General features: G+C 38.2%; 1 protein-coding gene across 3 annotated transcripts in view; it reads left to right on the top strand.

Annotated features, from left to right (window-relative positions):
* Positions 1 to 15,757, top strand: part of ARFIP1 (ARF interacting protein 1) — a 125,906-nt gene that overhangs the window by 45,418 nt on the left and 64,731 nt on the right. For all 3 annotated transcript variants that reach the window (XM_008000010.3, XM_008000009.3, XM_008000008.3), the window contains exon 2: positions 3,320 to 3,421. In XM_008000010.3, the coding sequence (XP_007998201.1) occupies positions 3,329 to 3,421 (93 nt within the window). In that variant the 5' untranslated portion in view covers positions 3,320 to 3,328. The remainder of the gene's footprint in view (positions 1 to 3,319; positions 3,422 to 15,757) is intronic.

The following is a 15,757-nucleotide window of genomic DNA, read 5'->3' on the forward strand; positions in this document are numbered from 1 at the left end:
GGGGAGGGTGATGGGGAGTGAGGGATAAAAAACTATAGGGTACAATGTACAGTACTCGGGTGATGGGTGCACTAAAACCTTAGACTTCCCTACTGCCTACTTTATCCATGTAACCAAAAACCACTTGTACCCCTAAAGCTATTGAAACAAAAAATTTTATTTAAAAAACTAGAATTACAGTATGATCTAGTAATACTACTTCTGGGCATATATCCAAAAGAATTGAAAGCAGGATCTTGCAGGATCATTCACACCCATGTTTGTAGCAGCACTGTTCACAATAGCTAAACGTTTGAAGCAACCCAGGTATCCATCATGGGATGAATGGATACATCTATGTGGTATATACATACAAGAAAATATTACCCAACCTTAAAATGGAAGAAAATTTTGACACATGCTACCACATGGATAAACCTTGAAGATGTTATGTTACATGAAATAGCCAGTCACGAAAAGAGACTGTACAATTCCACTTACCTAGTCAAATTCATAGAAACAAGTAGATAGTGGTTGCCAGATGCTGTGGGGAGGTGGAAAATGGAGGGCAATTTAATGGGTTATAGCGTTTCAATTTTACTAGATGAAAAAGTTTTGGAGATTGATTGCATAACAATGTGAATATACTTAACAGTACTGAACTATACACATAGGTTAAGATAGTAATTTTTATGTTACATGTTGTTTACAATAATTTTTAAAAAGAATCTAGGAACAATTCTTTCATAAGGTCATAATTTAGAAGCAGTAGCAGATTTAGACAGCATTATTACTGTTTTTAATGAATCAACTTTATTTTCAAGAGCAGTTTTCACAGCAAAATTGAGGAGAAGGCACAGGGAGTTCGCCTGTACTGCCTGTTCCCACGCATGCGCAACTGTTGACATCCCTCGCTAGAGTGGTACATTTGTTACAATTGATGACCCTACATTGACACATCATCACCCCAAGTTCATACTTTACCTTAGGGTTCACTCTTGGTGTTGTACACTATGGATTTTGACAAATGTATAATGACATGTATCTGCCACTGTAGTATACAGAAAAGTTTATCTGCCCTAAAGACCCTCTGTGTTCAGCCTGTTCTTCCTTCCTCACTAATTTCTAGCACCCTCTCATCTTTTTATTGCCTCTATAGTTTTACCCTTTTCAGAACGTCATATAGTTGGAATTATACAGTATGTAGCCTTTTCAAATTGGTTTTTTTTGTTTGTTTGAGACAGCATTTTGCTCTGTTGCCCAGGCTGGAATACAGTGTTGTGATCTTGGCTCACAGCAGCCTCTACTCCTGGGCTCAAATGATCCTCCCACCCCAGCCTCCCAAGTAGTTGAGACTACAGGGATGCACCAGCACACCCAGCTAATTTTTGTGTTGTTTGTAGAGACGGGGTTTCACTGTGTTCCCCAGGCTGGTCTCAAACTCCTGGGCTCAAGCGATCCGCTGTCTCAGCCTCCCAAAGTGTTGGGATTACAGACATGAACCACTGCATTTGGCCTGGGTTCTTTCATTTAGTAATTTGCATAAATTTCCTCTGTGTCTTTTTGTGACTTAATAGCTTATTTACTTTTAGTGCTAAATAATCTTCCATTTATGTAGGTACCACAATTTATCTGTTCACTGAAGGGTCTCTTGATTGCTTCCACGTTTTGGCAATTATAAATTGTTATAAATAAATAAGCCTGCTGTAAACATCTGTGTGTAAATTTTTCTGTGGGTAAGTTTTCAGTTCATTTGGGCAAATACCAAAGAGCAGAACTGGTGAATCATATGTAAGAGTATGTTTAATTTTGCAAGAAAACCGCCACACTGTGTTCCATGGTGGCTGTACCATTTTGCATTCCTTCTGGCAGTGAGAGAGAGTTCCTGTTGCTTCACATCCTTGTCAGCATTTGGTGTTGTCAGAGTTATGGAATTTGGCCATTCTAATAGGTTTGTTATAGTATCTCGTTGTTTTAATTTGCAATTCCCTTACGACATATGATGTTGAACGTCTTTTCATATGCTTACTAGCCATCTTTACATTGTCTTTGACGAACCAGCTGTTTGATAAAACATCGGATCTTTTGCCTATTTTTAGTTGGGCTGTTTTCTTAATGTTGAGTATTAAGAATTCTTTGTACAGTTTAGATAACAGTCCTTTATCAGATGTGTTCTTTGCAAATACATTCTCTCAGTCTGTGGTTTGTCTTCTCATTCCTTCATATTGTTTTCTGTGGAGCAGAAATCTTAAATTTTAATGAAGTACAGCTTCATTAAAATTTCATAATCCATATTTTTTCTTTCATGGATTATGATGTTTTTTCTTTCATGGATTTCTTTCGTGGATTATGGTATCAGTGTTTTCTTTCATGGATTAAAGTCATCACCACACCCATGGTCATCTAGGTTTTTTCCTATGCTATCTTTACAAGCTTTATGGTTTTGCATTTTATGTTTACGTCTGTGATCCGTTTTGAGTTAATTTTTATGAAAAGTGTAAGGTCTTCGTCTGGATTCATTTTTTGCAGAAATGTCCAGATACTGCTAAATGTCTCCAGGAGAGGGGAGAAATTCCTCCTTGGTTGAGAATTACTGTTATAAATAGATCAGTTTAAATGATAGTAGAAAATTCCACTGAATTTCATTTATTTTTGCATGTGGATGTCCGGCACCAGTATTCCAGCACCATTGTGGAAAATAGTCTTTTCACCATTGCATTGCCTTTCCACTTTGTCAGTGATAGTTGACTACATTAATGTGGGTCTGTTTCTGGGCTCCCTATTCCACTGACCTATTTGTTCTTTCACCAATACTACATTGTCTTGATTACTGTAGCTTTCCAGCTAGTCTTGAAGTCTGGTAATAGACACAGAATTATTTTGATAACACATGTCAACTAAAGTTTGTGGATTTTTAAGCTAGTGATCTGTTACCAACCTAATTCTACTCTGCCCTGTGCTCTCCTTTGTCTTCACAGTCCTCCAGTTGGAAAAATAGAGCTGCCGTAGTTGAATTAACAACCAAGCTTGGCTTTCTGTAATTTTTTTTTTCCCCAATTATAAGTGGTGTTCTACCATAACACTATTTAAGAGGCAAGGATAGTGCCTGTGGTACCTACAACAAATATGTAACTCATTTTTAATTAAGAAGTTTAGGTTAAGTGAAGTTAAAGCAGCCAGATGGAATTTTAAAATTATATATGTATTGTTTATTATACAAGTATTTGGTAGGTTGCAATGATAAAAATTATTAAAACGGTGGCTTGTAAGTGCTATAAACATGAATACAGTCTTTATGATTTGGTATTAGTTATGCGCTTTTTTTCTTCTTTTGTTTTAGGAGTCTACCATGGCTCAAGAATCTCCCAAAAATTCAGCAGCAGAAATTCCAGTGACTAGTAATGGAGAAGTTGATGACTCTCATGAACACGGCTTTAATAGGGTAAGAACATTTTTCTTTCTCTTAATGCAAAGAATCATGATAAGCCTTTAAATGTTGAGATGAAAGTAATAGACAAAATATAATATAGGATTGTTTTCTTAGATTGGCTTCAGTCAGGAATCTAATGTTATTATATAGGGATGACAAGGAAGGCCATTTTAGTAGTTTGTCAAGATTAAGCTCCAGGCCAGTAAACTGTTAGGTTTTGGTTTATCTTCAGTAATTGATCAGCACAAGAGTATGTCTGATGATTTTGGTATCTAACTTTATAAGACTACCTAATTCTGTTTGTAAAAAAAGATTATCGTTTTAAAATTGGCACTTTCTAATATCTTTTCTGTATGTATGTCATTTAGTACATAATTTCTAAATAGCCACTTCTGATTTTGCTGTTCATTTTCTAAAGTGCCATACTTGACTCAGTGGAAAATGGTATTCGGGGTTCGTTTAATTTTATCTGTCTGTCAGTTGAAATTTAATTTTAGTGCATTTTAATGGGAACACCATGGGTTTGAAGATAATCTGGGTTCAAATTTCAGCTATGCCACATTTCTAGCAGTATAACTTTGTGCCAGTTATTTAATCTCTTCAGGTTTTTGTTTTCTAATCTCTGTAATGAATATCTTATTTACTTTCATGAAGATATTAATAAATGAGATAAGTAATATGTCTAATATAGTCATAGAAGTGATAGTGATGGTTATTTCTGGAGATACTTGCATTAAACATTCCTTTTTATGACATTTGATATAAGTGTACAACTTTAAAAATAGAGTTTTCATATTTTTGAAAAAGTAGTGGTTGAAATGTACTTAAATTATTGTGTAGTTTAAATAGTACTCTTTACTCCATATATTTAAGAATAAAATTTTAGCAGAAAGTTATAAAAGTTTAGCAGAAGGTTATAACTTAAATCAGGATTTCTCAGTCTTAGCACTGTTGACATTTTGGGCCAAATTATATTTTGTTGGGTCTATTGGCCTACGTATTGTAGGATGGTTAGCACATCTCTGGCCTCTTCCTACTATTTAATAGATGCCAGTAGTACCCTGCAGTTATGACAAACAAAAATGTCCAGATATTGCTAAATGTCTCCAGGAGAGGGGAGAAATTCCTCCTTGGTTGAGAATCACTGTCATAAATAGATCAGTTTAAATGATAGTAGAAAATTCCACTGAATTTCATTTATTTTTGCATTAACAGTCTTTTGAAAGGACCTAGTATGTCTTCAAGCTTGAGGTTTATTTTAATGGCAAGTGCTTTAACTAGGTTTCTGAGCACTTGTGGTCCAGCATGGTGTGACTCATAGAACCAAGAGACTTTTAAATTCTGAGCACACAAAAGAAATTTTCATTTCAGATTTTAGTCTTTCCAAGACATACCTGCATAATAAGAAACTTAAGTTAGCATCATTAGACTATACCAATTACTTTATAAACTTTTATTAATTTTAATACTAATTATGCCAAGATTCAAGTTAATGATTTCTTCATCTTATTTTTGGTAACAACTCTTTTTGCAAACTTACTATGCAAGTATTTACTATCTGCTCTGTACCAGCTACTGGGAATATACAGTGAACAAGAATATCTGTCATCAGGTAGTTGATATTTTAAAAGACAATCTGATGAAAGCTAAGGACCTTTATCCAAGAATAATGCAATAATACATAGAAAATGTTGCATTCATGGTTAGGGAAGTCACTTGCCATCTTAAGCCTGTTTTTCTTCTTCCTGTTCTTCTTTATTGAGGTATAGCTTCTACACAGCAGAAAGCACAAATGTTAAGTGTACCACTCAAGAAAACTACCGCTCAGATAAAGATGTAGAACATTTCCAGGACCTCAGAAGGCTTCCTTATGCCCTGTAGGCAATACAACTCACCCCATCCTGGGATAAACACATTAACCTAACTCTATAATCATAAATTGCTTTTGGCTGTTCCTGAACTACGTATCAGTGGAATCATACCTATCAGTGGAATCATACAGTGTGTACTCTTTTTCAACTGGCTTTCACTCAACATTAGGTCCGTGAGATTCGGTCATGTTGTTGCTTATTGCAGTTTTTTTGTTTGTTTGTTTGTTTGTTTGTTTTTTTGAGATGGAGTCTTGCTCTGTCACCCAGGCAGGAGTGCAGTGGTGCAATCTTGGCTCACTGCAAGCTCTGCCTCCCTGGTTCACGCCATTCTCCTGCCTCAGCCTCCCGAGTAGCTGGGACTACAGGCACCCGCCACTACACCCAGCTAGTTTTTTTGTGTTTTTAGTAGAGACAGGGTTTCACTGTGTTAGCCAGGATGGTCTCGATCTCCTGACCTCGTGATCCGCACCTCTCAGCCTCCCAAAGTACTGGGATTATAGGCTTGAGCCACTGCGCCCGGCCGGCAGTTTTTGAATTTTTTTTAAATTTTTACTTTTAAGTTCTGGGATACATATGCAGAACATGCAGGTTTGTTACATAGGTATACATGTGCCATAGTGGTTCACTTCACCTGTCAAACCATCATCTAGGTTTTAAGCATTAGGTATTTGTCCTAATGCTCTCCCTCCCTTTGCCCCCCACCCCCTGAGTATTTCAGTGTTTTAAATTGTAGTATAGTTTTCCAGTGTGTTAATATACCGCAGTTTGTATATCCATTCTTCAGCTGATGGTTATCTAGGTTGTTTCCAGTGTATGGCTATTATGAATAAAACTGCTGTGACCATTCTTGTACAGATTTTTTGGTGTACTTGATTATTTGTTTCTGTTGGGTACATACCCAAGAGTGAAATTGCCAAGTCACGAGTATATAAATGTTTGGCAAATGGTTGGACCAGTTAACAACACCAGCAATGAATGAGAGTTCTAGTTGTTCCACATCCTTACCAGCTCTTCAAATTGTCATACATTTCAATTTTAGTCATTCTTATGGAGGCATAATGGTATCCCATTGTGGTTATAAAATGCAGTTCCCTGATGACTATGATGTTGAGCACATTTTCGTATTCTTATTAACTATTGGAGATTGTCTTTTATAAAGTACTTTTCCAAGACTTTTGCCCATTTCTCTACTGGGTGTGTGTCTTTTTTCTAATCTCTTTGTAGGAGTTCTTTGTATATTCTGGGTATATGTCATTTGTTTGGATATATATATGCAAGTGTCTTCTTCCAGTCTGTGTCTTTTTTTTGTACTCTATTAATGGCATCTTTTGATGAACAGAAGTTGTTAATTTTAATGAAGTCCAATTTCTCAATGTTTCCTTCTGTAGTAATTTTTATGTCCCATTTAATAAATCTTTGCCTACTTCAGTATCTTGAAGACACTTTGTTTCTTCTAAAAGTTGTGTTGTGTTTTTCACAGTATGGTCTGTGATTAATCTTGAATTAGTTTTTGTGTATGATGTGAAGTAGGGACCAAGATTTTTCTTCCCCTCATGTAAATACTCAGTTGATCAGCACTGTTTATTGAAAAGACTGTTCTTTCTATCCATATGCAAAAAAAATTAAATTGGATCCTTAACTTACACCATACACAAAACTAACTCAAAATGGATTAAAGGCCTAACTGTAAGACCTGAAATTATAAAACTTCTAGAAGAAAACATAGGGGAAAAGCTCCATGACATTGGTCTTAGGAATGATTTTTTTGATATGACATCAAAAGCACAGGCAACAAAAAAAATAAACAAGTGGGACTACGTTAAACTAAAAACTTTGCACAGCAGAGAAAACAATCAACAAAATGAAAGGGCATCCTATGGAATGGGAGAAAATATTTGTAAACCATATATCTCATAAAGTGTTAATATAATCATAAAGTGATGCTGGATTTTGTCAAATGCTTTTTTGGCATCTATTGAGATGATTAACTTTTGTTTTTAATTCTATTTATGTGGTTTATCACATTCATTGACTTGCATATGTTAAACCACCCCTGCGTCCCTGGTATGAAACCCACTTGATCATGGTGGATTATCATTTTGACATGTTGTTGGATTTGATTAGCTAATATTTTGTTAAGGATTTTAGCATCAATGTTCATCAAGGACATCAGTCTGTAGTTTTCTTTTTTGATTATGTCCTTTCCTGGTTTTGGTATTAGGGTGATGCTGGCTTCATAAAATGACTTAGGGAGGGTTCCTTCTTTCTCTCTCTTGTGGAATCGTGTCAAAAGGATTGGTACCAATTCTTTGTTGAATTTCTGGTTATAATTCAGCTGTGAATCTCTCTTGGTCCTGGACTTTTTTTGTTGGTAATTTTAAAATTACCATTTCAGTCTCGCTGCTTGTTATTGATCTGCTCGGAGTAGCAAATATTTCCTGATTTAAGCTAGGAGGGTTGTATTTTTCCAGAAATTTACCCACCTCTTCTAGATTTTCTAGTTTATGTGTGTAAACGTGTTCATGGTAGCCTTGAATGATCTTTAGTATGTCAGTGGTGTCAGTTGTAATATCTCCTGTTTTGTTTCTTTGTGAGGTTATTTGGATTTTCTCTCTTCTTTTCTTGCTAATGGTCTGTCAATTTTATTTGTCTTTCAAATAACCACCTTTTTGTTTCAATTATCGTTTATATTTTTGTTTGTTTGTTTCAATTTCATTTAGTTCTGCTCTGATCTTGGTAATTTCCTTTCTTTTGCTGGGTTTGGGTTTGGTTTGTTCTTGTTTCTCTAGTTCCTTGAGGTGTGACCTTAGAATGTCAGTTTGTGCTCTTTCAGTTTTTTTGAGGTAGGCGTTTAGCACCTCTTTGCACTTCTTAGCACCACCTTGCTATTTCCCAGAGGTTTTGATAGGTTAATTTCTACCTTGTTTTTTCATTTTTGATCCAATGCTCATTCAGGAGCAGGTTATTAATTTCCATGTATTTGGTATCAAAGGTTCCTTTTGGAGTTGATTTCCAGTTTTATTCCACTGTGATCTGAGAGGGTGCTTGATATAATTTCAGTTTTCTTAAGTTTATTGAAGTTCATTTTATGCCTATCATATGGTCTATCTTGGAGAAAGTTCCATGTGCCATTGAATAGGATGTGTATTCTGTGGTGGTTGGATGAAATGTTCTGTATGGATCTGTTAAGTCCATTTGTTCCAAGGTATAGTTTAAATCCATTGTTTCTTTGCTGACCTTCTGTCTTGATGACCTGTCTAGTGCTGTCAGTGGAGTATTGAAATCCCCCACTATTATTGTGTCACTGTCTGCCTCATTTCTTAGGTCTGTTAGTAATTGTTTTATAAATTTGGGAGCTCAAGTGTTAGGTGCATATTTGTGTAGGATTGTGATATTTTCCTGCTAGACAAGGCCTTTTACCATTATATAATGTCCCTGTTTGTCTCTTTTATGCTGTTGCTTTAAAATTTGTTTTGTCTGATTTAAGAATAGCTACCCCTGCTTGCTTTTGGTGTTCATTTGCATGAAATGCCTTTTACCATGCCTTTTCTTTAAGTTTAGCTGAGTCGTTATGTGTTAGGTGAGTCTCATGAAGGCAGCAAATGGTTGGTTGGTAAGTTCTTATCCATTCTTTGGCTCTGTATCTTTTTTTTTTTTTTTTTTTTGAGACCCTGTTTCACTCTTGTTGCCCAGGCTGGAGTGCAATGGCGCAATCTTGGCTCACTGCAGCCTCCACTTCCTGGGTTCAAGTGAGTCTCCTGCCTCAGCCTCCCAAGTAGCTGGGATTACAAGACACCAACCACCACGCCCAGCTATTTTTTGTATTTTTAGTAGAGATGGAGTTTCACTGTTTTGGCCAAGTTGGTCTGGATCTCCTGACCTCGTGATCCACCACTGTCGGCCTCCCAAAATGCTGGGATTACAGGCATGAGCCACCGTGCCTGGCCAGTTCTGTATCTTTTAAGTGGAGCATTTAGACCATTTATATTCAATGTTAGTATTGAAATGTGAGGTACAGTTGCATTCATTGTGCTCTTTGTTGCCTGTGTACTTTTGTTTTTTGTTTTTGCTTTTTAATGTGTATTTTTGTTTTATAGGTCCTGTATGATTTATGCTTTAAAGAGGTTCTGTTTTAATGTGTTTCCAGGATTTGTTTCAAGATTTAGAGCCCCTTCCATCAGTTTTTGTGGTGGTGGCTTGGTAATGGCAGATTCCCTCAGCATTTGTTTGTCAGAAAACGACTGTATCTTTCCTTATGTATGATACTTAGTTTCCCTGGGATACAAAATTCTTGGCTGATAATTGTTTTGTTTGAGGAGGTGAAAGATAGGGCCCCAGTTCATTCTAGCTTGTAGGGTTTCTGCTGAGAAATCTGTTGCTAATCTGATAGGTTTTCCTTTATAGGTTACCTGGTGCTTCTGTCTCATAGCTCTTAAGATTCTTTCTACCCCTGGACCGGCCTGCTAGCCCATGCTCCAATGTTAATGACATCGAAGGCACCCCTCTCAAGGAAATCTCAACTGCACAACCCTTACCACACCCCAATTCAGCAGGAATCAGAGCAGTCATCAGCCAGCCTCCCCAGCAGCACTTGGGTTTTCCTGTTGAGAAGGGGGACTGAGAGATAGGACTAGCTGGATTTCCTAGGCCAACTAAGAGTCTCTAAGCCTAGCTGGGAAGGTGACTGCATCCACCTTTAAACACGGGGCTTGCAACTTAGCTCACACCCGAGCAATCAGAGAGTAGCTCACTAAAATGCTAATTAGGCAAAAACAGGAGGTAAAGAAATAGCCAATCATCTATCACCTAAGAGCACGGCAGGAGGGACAATGATCGGGATATAAACCCAGGCATTCAAGCAGGCAGTGGCAACCCCCTTTGAGTCCCCTCCCTTTGTATGGGAGCTGTTTTCACTCTATTAAATCTTGCAACTACAGAAAAAAGAAGATTCTTTCTTCATCTTAACTTTGGATAGCCTGATGACATTGTGGCTAGGATCTTTTTGCAATGAATTTTCCAGGTGTTGTTTGTGCTTCTTGTATTTGGATGTCTAGACCTCTAGGAAGGCTGGGGAAGTTTTCCTTGATTATTCCTCTGAATATGTTTTCCCAGCTTTTAGAATTCTCCTCTTCCTCAGGAGCACCGATTATTCTTAGGTTTGGTCGTTTTACATAATCCCAGACTTCTTGGAGGCTTTGTTTGTATTTTCTTATTCTTTTTTTCTTTGTCTTTGTTGGATTGGGTTAATTCAAAGACCTTGTCTTTGAGCTCTGAATTTCTTTCTTCTGCTTGTTCAATTCTGTTGCTAAGAATTTCCAGAGCATTTTGGATTTCTAAAAGTGTGTCCATAAAAGTTTCCTGAATTTTTTATTGTTTTTCCTTTATATATCTATTTCCTCGAATATTTCTCTCTTCACTTATATCATTTTTTGAATTTCCTTGCATTGGGCTTTGCCTTTCTCTGGTCCCTCCCTGGTTAGCTTAATAACTAACCTCCTGAATTCTTTTTTAGGTAAATCAAGGATTCTTGGTTTGGATCTGTTGCTGGTGAACTTGTATGATTTTTTGGGGGGGTGTTGAAGAGCCTTGTTTTGTCATATTACCAGGGTTGGTTTCCTGGTTCCTTCTCATTTGGGTAGGCTCTGTCAGAGGGAAGGTCTAGGGTTGAAGGCTGTCGTTCAGATGTTTTTGTCCCACAGTGTGTCCCCTTGATGTAGTATGGTCCCCCTTTTCCTATGGATGTGGCTTCCTGTGAACCAAACTGCAGTGATTTTTGTCTCTCTTCTGGGTCTAGCCACCCAGAGAGTATACCTGGCTCCAGGCTGGTACTGGGTGTTGTCTACAGAGTCCTGTGATGTGAACCATCTATGGGTCTCTCAGCCATGGATACCAGCACCTATTCCAGTGGAGATGGCAGAGGGTGCAATGGACTCCATGAGGGTCATTAGCTTTGGTGGTTTAATGCTGTATTTTTGTACTGGTTGGCCTCCTGCCAGGAAGTGGTGCTTTCCAGAAAGCATCAGCTGTAGTAATGTGGAGAGGGACTGGTGGTGGGCACTGCCTTAGAACTCCCAAGAGTATACGCGTTTGTCTTCAGCTACCAGGGTGGGTAGGAAGGTGGGGGCAGGGCTAGTTGTGTTTGAGCTCAGACTCGCAGTGGGTGGCTCTTGCTGCAGCTGCTGTGGGGGATGGGGATGAGATTCTCAGGTCACTGGAGTTGTGTACCTAGGAGGATTATGGTTGCCTCTGCTGAGTCATGCAGGTTGTCAGGGAAGTCGGGGAAAGCCAGCAGTCACAGGCCTCACGCAGCTCCCACGCAAACTGAAGGGCTGTTCTCACTCCCACCGTGCCACCCCACTAACAGCCCTGAGTCTTTTTCAAGGCAGAGAGCGTGATGGGCTTGTAAACTTGACCCAGGCTACCTGGCTTCCAGCTGCGAAAGAGGGCTTGGTTCTTCCATGGCCTGTGGAGTCTGCACATTGGATTTGTGCCCTCCCCCAACTTCTGGCCAGGAGGCTTCTAGAGCTGTTCAAATTGTTACAAAGTTGAGCTGGAGATTTCCCTCTCACTGTGGAGTTTTACCCCCTGCTCCTCTGGTCACCCTCCTGATGGATCCCTGTGGTGCCAGGCAGGAATGGCCTGCTAGGGGACCCAGCGAGTTCCCAGGGCCTTTCCGCTGCTTCCTTTACCCCTGTATTTCTCTTGGCTCTCTAAACTGACTCAGCTTTAGGTAAAGTCAGAAACTTCTCCCACAAACAGACCTTCAGCCTCTCCAGTGGGAGTATGTGTTTGGGAGAGGAGGCTCTCCGTTTCCCCCTTCCATAGTTGGGGCAATCACAGTATTTGGGATGTCTTCCGGGTCCTCTGGGAGCAGTCCATTTCCTTCAGAGGGTCTGTGGGTCCTCTCAGGATTGCTGGTTTATTCTTGCAGTCGATCTGGAACTAAATTTACAATAAAAAGTTTTATTAGAATAAAGTAAATTAAACTGCAACATACCAGTATGAGTTCTTTGCTTATTCAAAGCCAATAACTTCCTCCTTTGTGAATTTACTGATTGACTTATATTAAATTCTCTTTTTAAAGATTCCCTTGCAATTATTTTACTTCCTATTGGAAGGCAGAAAAGGAAAACATAGGTTGTGTTGGAGATCTCTCCTTATTGAATAGGAACCTTATCAATGGGCAAGCCTCCATAAAAGCAATAACCTGTTTCACCTCCTTAAAGAAATTCAACATAATACAAGTTAATTATTTCTGTTTGTATCTGGTCTTGTTAAAAATACACACATCAGATGACACAAACTAATGGAAAAACCTTCCGTGTTCTGGTTTGGAAGAATCAATATCATTAAAATAGCCATATTGCCTAAATCAATCTACAGATTCAGTGCTTTTCTATCAAACTGCCAGTATCATTTTTTTCACAGAACTAGAAAAAACTGTCCTAAAATTCATGTAGAACAAAAAAAAAGAGTCCAAATAGCCAAAGGGATCCTAAGCAAAAAGAACAAATCTGGAGGCATTACATTTTGCAACTTCAAACTATACTCTAAGGCTGTAGTAACCAAAACAGCATGGTACTGGTACAAAAACAGACACATTGACCAATGAAACAGAAAAGAGAACCCAGAAATAAAGCATCAGACCTGCAGCCATCTGATTATTGACAAAGTCAACAAAAATAAGCAATGAGGAAAGGACTTTCTATTCAATAAATGGTGATGGAATAAATGGATAATCATATGCAGAAGAATAACACTGGACCCCTACTTTTCACCATATATAAAAAGTAACTTCAGATGGATTAAAGATTTAAAGATAAGACCTCAAACTAGAAAAATCCTAGAAGAAAACCTAGGAAACACCATTTGGACATTGACCTTGGGAAATAATTTATGAATAAATCCTCAAAAGAAGTGGCAACAAAAACAAAAATTGACAAGTAGGACCTAATTAAAGAGTTTCTGCACAGCAAAAGAAACTACCAACAGAGTAAACAGCCTACAGAATGGGAGAAAATACTTGCAAACTCTGCATCTATTATACAAAGGTATAATATCCAGAACTTATGAGGAACTTAAACAATTGAACAAGCAAAAAACCCCATTAAACAAATGGGCAAAAGACATGAATAGACACTTTTCAAAGGAACACATACAAGCAGCCAACAAACATATGAAAAAATGCTCATCACTAATCATCAGAGAAATGAATATCAAAACCACAATGAGATGCCATCTCACACCAGTCAGAATGGCTCTTATTAAAAAGACAAAAAATAACACATACTGGCAAGGCTGCAGAGAAAAAGGAATCACTTATACACTGTTGATGGGAATGTAAATTAGTTCAACTACTGTGGAAGGCAGTTTAGAGATTTCCTAAGGAACTTAAAACTACCATCAGACCCAGCAATCCCATTACTGGGTGTATATCCAAGAGAAAATAAGTCATTCTACCAAAAAGACACATGCACTCGTATGTTCATTGGAGTGCTATTGACAATCACAAAGACATAGAATCAATCTAGGTACCCATCAGTGGTGGATTGGGTAAAGAAAATGTGGTAGATATACATCATTAAATACTATGCAGCCATGAAAAAGAACAAAATTACGTCTTTTGCAGCAACATGGATGCAGCTGGAGGCCATCCACCTGCTTTTGTTCCTGCTGAATTAACACGGGAACAGAAAACCAAATACCTTATATTCTCACTCATAAGTGCTAGCTAAACATTGGATACTCATGGACATAAAGATGGCAAGAATAGAAACTGTGGACAACTAGAGTAGGGAGGAAGAGAATGGGACAAAGGGTGAAAAACTATTGAATACTATGCACAGTACCTGGGTGACATTATCAGTGGTACCCCAAACCTCAGCATCATGCAATGTATCCGAGTAACAAACCTGCACATGTAACCCCTGAATCTAAAATAAAAGTTGAAATTAAACACACACACACACACACACACAAAGAGCATATGAGTCCTTTACATATTTAATAGTTTTGAATTAAAATAAACTCAGCCATGTGCTTTCTTAACCCATGAGTGAAAACAGTATTTCAGAAACATCATTTGACTATTTTGAATAAATTACCCTCAAGATCTTTTAAGCATCTGTCTACCTAAATTTTGGCTTACTTTTCCCCATTTATTTTTCTGAAGAATAAATAGGAAAGTTGCATTTAACTCCAAATTCATTTTTCTATTTTAATAGAGATAAAATTTATAGAGAAAATAAGTATATTAATATATTTTATAGACCAGTGAAGAGAATCTCATATGTAAAACTGGATCATAACCAAAGTTTTCTGAGGTACTTTACTTATATACATCTTTCTTTTATACTTGTTTAAAATCTTTTTTTTTTTTTTTTTTTTTTTTTTTTTTTTGAGACGGAGTCTCGCTCTGTAGCCCAGGCTGGAGTGCAGTGGCCGGATCTCAGCTCACTGCAAGCTCCGCCTCCCGGGTTCACGCCATTCTCCTGCCTCAGCCTCCCGAGTAGCTGGGACTACAGGCGCCCACCACCTCGCCCGGCTAGTTTTTTTAATATTTTTTAGTAGAGACGGGGTTTCACCGTGTTAGCCAGGATGGTCTCGATCTCCTGACCTCGTGATCCACCCATCTCGGCCTCCCAAAGTGCTGGGATTACAGGCTTGAGCCACCATGCCCGGCCTTAAAATCTTATAATGTCTTTTGTTTAATGCATAATACACTTTTAAAAGTTTAGTCTTGCATAAAATCAAGGTGGTAGGTTGTCATATTACGTTGTCATATTACATTGTCATAACCTGGCTGACCAGCTGGTGTCACTGTGGCACAGGCAATGAAATTACAATTTTTTTTGGTTCTTGTTTGTGTTTCTCATTGCAGATATTTGATTTTCCATTTTACTTACTTTCTTAGTCTGTCCTAAGAGAGGCCCTGGTTAGCTTCACACTCAACATTCACATTTATGTAGAGATAATTTCGTCCTAGAAATCCCTTTGCTAGCAGTTTAGTCATTGCCTCATATGTTAATGTTTTTAGATTTATTCCTTTTTTTTTTTTTGAGACACAGTCTTACTGTGTCACCCCCAGGCCAGAGTGCAATGGTGCGATCTCGGCTCACTACAACCTCTGCCTCCTGGGTGCAAGTGTTTCTCGTGCCTCAGCCTCCCAAGTAGCTGGGACCACAGGCCGCCTGGCTAATTTTTGTATTTTTAATGGAGACAGGGTTTTGCCATGTTGGCCAGGCAGGTCTCGACCTCTTGACCTCAGGTGATCCTCCCACCTTAGCCCCTCAAGGTGCTAGGATTACAGGCATGAGCCACTGCGCCCGGTGTCCTCTTTTTATTAAGATGGGGCAGCAATGGCTAGACGTGGAGAGGATACTCATCTTAGTATTATCTCAGTTTTTTACAGCAAAAATATTTCTGCTTCTAAATAAATGCATTTTATTTAGAAAATAAAAATTAAAATTATTCTTAA

Source organism: Chlorocebus sabaeus, chromosome 7 (genome assembly GCF_047675955.1).
Source record: "Chlorocebus sabaeus isolate Y175 chromosome 7, mChlSab1.0.hap1, whole genome shotgun sequence".
NCBI classification, from domain to species: Eukaryota; Metazoa; Chordata; class Mammalia; order Primates; family Cercopithecidae; genus Chlorocebus; species Chlorocebus sabaeus.